Source organism: Mustela nivalis (assembly GCF_964662115.1).
Source record: "Mustela nivalis genome assembly, chromosome: 8".
In the NCBI taxonomy this organism is placed as follows: Eukaryota; Metazoa; Chordata; class Mammalia; order Carnivora; family Mustelidae; genus Mustela; species Mustela nivalis.
The window spans coordinates 79140158-79143960 of NC_139027.1; the positions used below are offsets into that span (position 1 = coordinate 79140158).

The window sequence follows — 3803 nt, forward strand, 5'->3', positions numbered from 1 at the left end:
AGTGCATGAAGTATTGTAGAATAAATGAAAAAGAACTTTCTAAAAATTTCTTTGGCATGAATGCAACATAGATATCAAAACCTGACAAAAATTACAGGTGATTAAAAAAAATTTTATTATAGTTGACTTATGATGTTGTATTAGAAATGGATTTACAGATATAAAATATCAGGGTAGTTATGTGTAAGAAAAAAAGACAAATGGATCTACAAAATAGATCCATTTATCTTTTGACAATGGAGTCATTGTCTTTTGAGAGTAAGCATTTGAGATTCTGAATAAAAGATCTGGGAGGAGGTAAGGAAACCAGCAGAACTTTGGACAATATCACAGGCTTTTAGAAACAAAAAAGTCTGGAGCTGTCAAGGCAGCCAAATTTGAGGAAACCATGATGCAGGGTAAAGTGAGGTATTGGAGTTTGTACCTGAAACACCTCACGGATGCACAGGGCGGACTCTGGGACACCAGCCGTGCTGAAAACAACACAGAGTTCAGGTCTGGACCTGAAGAAGGAGCTTCCAGGAGATTTTTCAAGGGCTGTACCCAACAACCTGGGAGAACAGAGTCAGACTGAGCCTCCCCAAAATTACAATCCACATTTGAATTAGTCAATCCTATCTGCCCAACAAAGAATAAAATATTCTCTGTAGTTAAAGATCATCCTACAAAGTTCAAAATTATATCATATAAAATGTCCTATATTCAGGGTAGCATTAAGCTAAATTAAAGAAAATCTAAGACCATAATGACAGAGCAGAAAACACACTATGGTAAAAATATGGTTCCAGTTTATTTTGATCTACAGAATCTGTTGAATTGCCCTCAAAATTCCAGAAGTTTATATTTGATGGAAACAAACACTCTTACTCCAACATTTTTTTTTTTAATTGGGAAAAGAAACAAAAGAGCAAAGAAAAACTGTTAGAGGAATACATGCCCTGGAAACTTATCCTACCACATACTTTTTGAATGAAATAATTGTAAGGTTTTTCCGGCGAGATAAACACAACACCAGGCAAAGTGGGTGTAAGGCAAGGTTTATTAAAGGTTCTCTCCGGTGAAGTTTCAGGGCCCAGGTGAAGGGAGCCGAGAAAGTTGCACCGGGAGGAGGTGGGCACCCTCGGGCGAGGTTCCGCAACTCTGGAAAGCAGAGTGGGGGAAGTCGCGCCCAAGGCAGGGAGGAGGGGGCTTTTAAGGGGTCTTGGGGAAAGCTCAGGGGTCTTTTGGCAAGTTTCCCTTATTTGGATATCCCTCCTGCTCATCGGGATCCCATTGGTCCACAGGAGCCCAGGGCGGGGGTCTCAGGTTCCTGCTTGGGCCTTTGTTCTCCTGTCCGAGCTCAGGTGGTGTGGCGGGAACTTTCGCCATCTTGGTCCTTTGTTCCCCTGTCCGAGCTCAGGTGGTGTGGCGGGAACTTTCGCCATCTTGGTCCTTTGTTCTCCTGTCCGAGTTCAGGTCTTGTGGCGGGAATTTTCGCCATCTTTGGTAGCCCTTCCTGCCAGCCCATCATTCTGACCTTTTGCTTAATATAATGGTGTCAGGGGCGTCGACTCGGTTCTGGCTACTTCCTGCTGACAGGGGGCGTCGTCATAGGGGTAGTCGGAAGTGGGCAGGCGAGAGTAGGGCTGGAGGAGGAGTTGATTGACGGATACTCGGGCAAGTTCTTGTAGGCGACCCTGCAAGTACCGGAAAAGACAGGGAGCAACTGAGATTAGAAGGAGGATTATGCATACAGGTCCCGCCAGAGGGAGCAGCCAGGTTACCCAGTTGTAGGGGTCCAGGCCCCAAGAGGACGTGTCTCGCCGCCGTGCTTGGATCCGATCCCTGAGTTCTTTGATCTTGGAAGTAACTATACCTGATTGGTTAACAAAGTAACAACATTCTTCATTTAAGAATAGGCAGGTCCCCCCTTTTTCGGCGGTCAGAAGGTCTAAGGCCCGTCGGTTCTGTAGAGCTAAGGCTGCCAGGCTGGTGACCTGGGTCTGTAGGGCTGTGAGGGAGTCAGCAACCCGTTCCATATCATCATTCAGAGCTTGGGAGAGTTTGTAATAAAAGTCTATGGAGGTTCCTATCCCTGCTGTCCCAGTTGCCACCCCTATGGCTACCCCTGCCCCTATTATGAATGGGAGGAAGACGGCCCTTTCTTCACGGTGTTGGGGGAATAGGATGGATAGCAGCTGGGATTCAGAGTAAATGGTGGTAGAAGGAGATAATAGGATGAATATACAGCCCAGGGAGTCGTTAGTGGTCAGACAGCGATAGATTCCCTGAGGGCACGAGAGAAATATTCCCGAGGGAGTACAATACGGGAGGGAGGAGTTAGTGATGTTGGCAGCTGCAGTGGTGAGGGGGGAGGACACATTAATAATAGGTATGTTTTCCCCAATGGGGCCAATATGAACCGTGCTATTTGTGGTCGTGGAGTTGGGGAGTGGCCAATCCATAGGGAGGGGTATCCCTACAATGTTAGAACGTGTTGAAAAAGGGAAACAGATCCAGCAGTCACTGTCACCGTTTTTCGACACATTTCGCCATAGGCTGTAACTAGAGTTCAGGAGGGCCACTGTCAGTTGTTCAGTGGTAGGGGATTTCTGGATGCTACCGAGATTAATGCCCTTATAGACCAGGTCATTGGGGGGTCGGAGTCGTTTAGTCAGGTCCCTGACTGCTGTTTTAATGTGCTCACGGCTAGCCTGGTCCTGGACCCCGCCCCCATCGGAGAGGCCGACCTGACCCAGATAGGTCCAGCACACTTTCCCAGACCTGGGGTAGATGTTGCAGGGGGCAATACCTCGTTTGGCTGTCACAAGGTCGGAGACCCAATAGGTTTTCTGGTCATACATACAGGTTGTCGGTTCCTTTCCCCGGTAGCAGGTTGCAGGCATATAAGTAAAGGCTGAAAAATGGCGAGAAGTACCTGAACCCCTCATGCAGCTAGACTCACATGATTCCGCCTGGCTTGTCTGGATTAGAAGGAATATGAGAAGGGGCCCTAACCAAGCGGAGTTTGGTGGGGCCTGCCATCTGGGAGGTCCAATTAGTCTCTGTGGGTGCCCGCTTGAGATTGTTGATATGTACCCATGCAGAGTGCCCCAACAGTTTTGCAGCAGTTGGGGTGGTAAGGACAACTGTATAAGGCCCAGTCCACCGAGTTTGTAAGGAGTCTGGCCGCAAGCTTTTGAGGACCTGGTCCCCAGGGGATAGATCTCGTATACCCCCTTCAGAAGCATGGTCGCTAGGGGCTGGAATGACAGTGTCAGCGTGAGCCCTTAAGAGAGCTCGGAGGAGAGTAAGATAAGGTAAATAGGATAAAAGAGGTGGGGAGATGGCCGGAAGGCTATGATTTATAAGAAAGGGCCGGCCGTATAGTAATTCGAATGGGCTTAAGCCCGAAGGCCTGCGGGGCGTAGCTCGGAGTCTGGTGAGAGCCAGGGGCAGAAGTGTGGGCCAGGAAAGACGGGTCTCTAGGGTAAGTTTGGTGAGTTGGGCTTTCAGCAGCCCGTTGGCCTTTTCTACCTTACCCGATGACTGTGGGTGGTATGGGATGTGAAGTTTCCAGGTTATGTTGAGGCTCTCCGCTACCTGCTGGGTTACAGTGGAGATGAAGGCAGGTCCGTTGTCTGACTGGAGGGTCCGGGGCAATCCAAACCTCGGGATGATGTGCTCGATGAGTATTGTAGCCACTACGTCTGCTGTTTCTCGAGCCGTAGGGTATGCCTCGATCCAACCTGTGAACGTATCAACCAAGGTTAATAGGTAGCGAAAGGTTTTATGGCGAGGCATATGAGTGAAGTCCAGTTGCC

General features: G+C 48.6%; 1 protein-coding gene across 1 annotated transcript; it reads right to left on the minus strand.

The window, feature by feature from the left end:
- Positions 1–1088: 1088 nt before the first annotated feature.
- Positions 1089–3515, minus strand: LOC309870979 (syncytin-1-like). Its single transcript, XM_082743634.1, has 2 exons — positions 1764–3515; positions 1089–1676 (listed from the first exon to the last, which is right to left on the minus strand). Exons 1-2 carry the CDS (start codon positions 3228–3230, stop codon positions 1524–1526), a joined length of 1620 nt encoding a protein of 539 aa, XP_082599760.1. The 5' UTR covers positions 3231–3515; the 3' UTR covers positions 1089–1523.
- Positions 3516–3803: the final 288 nt, after the last annotated feature.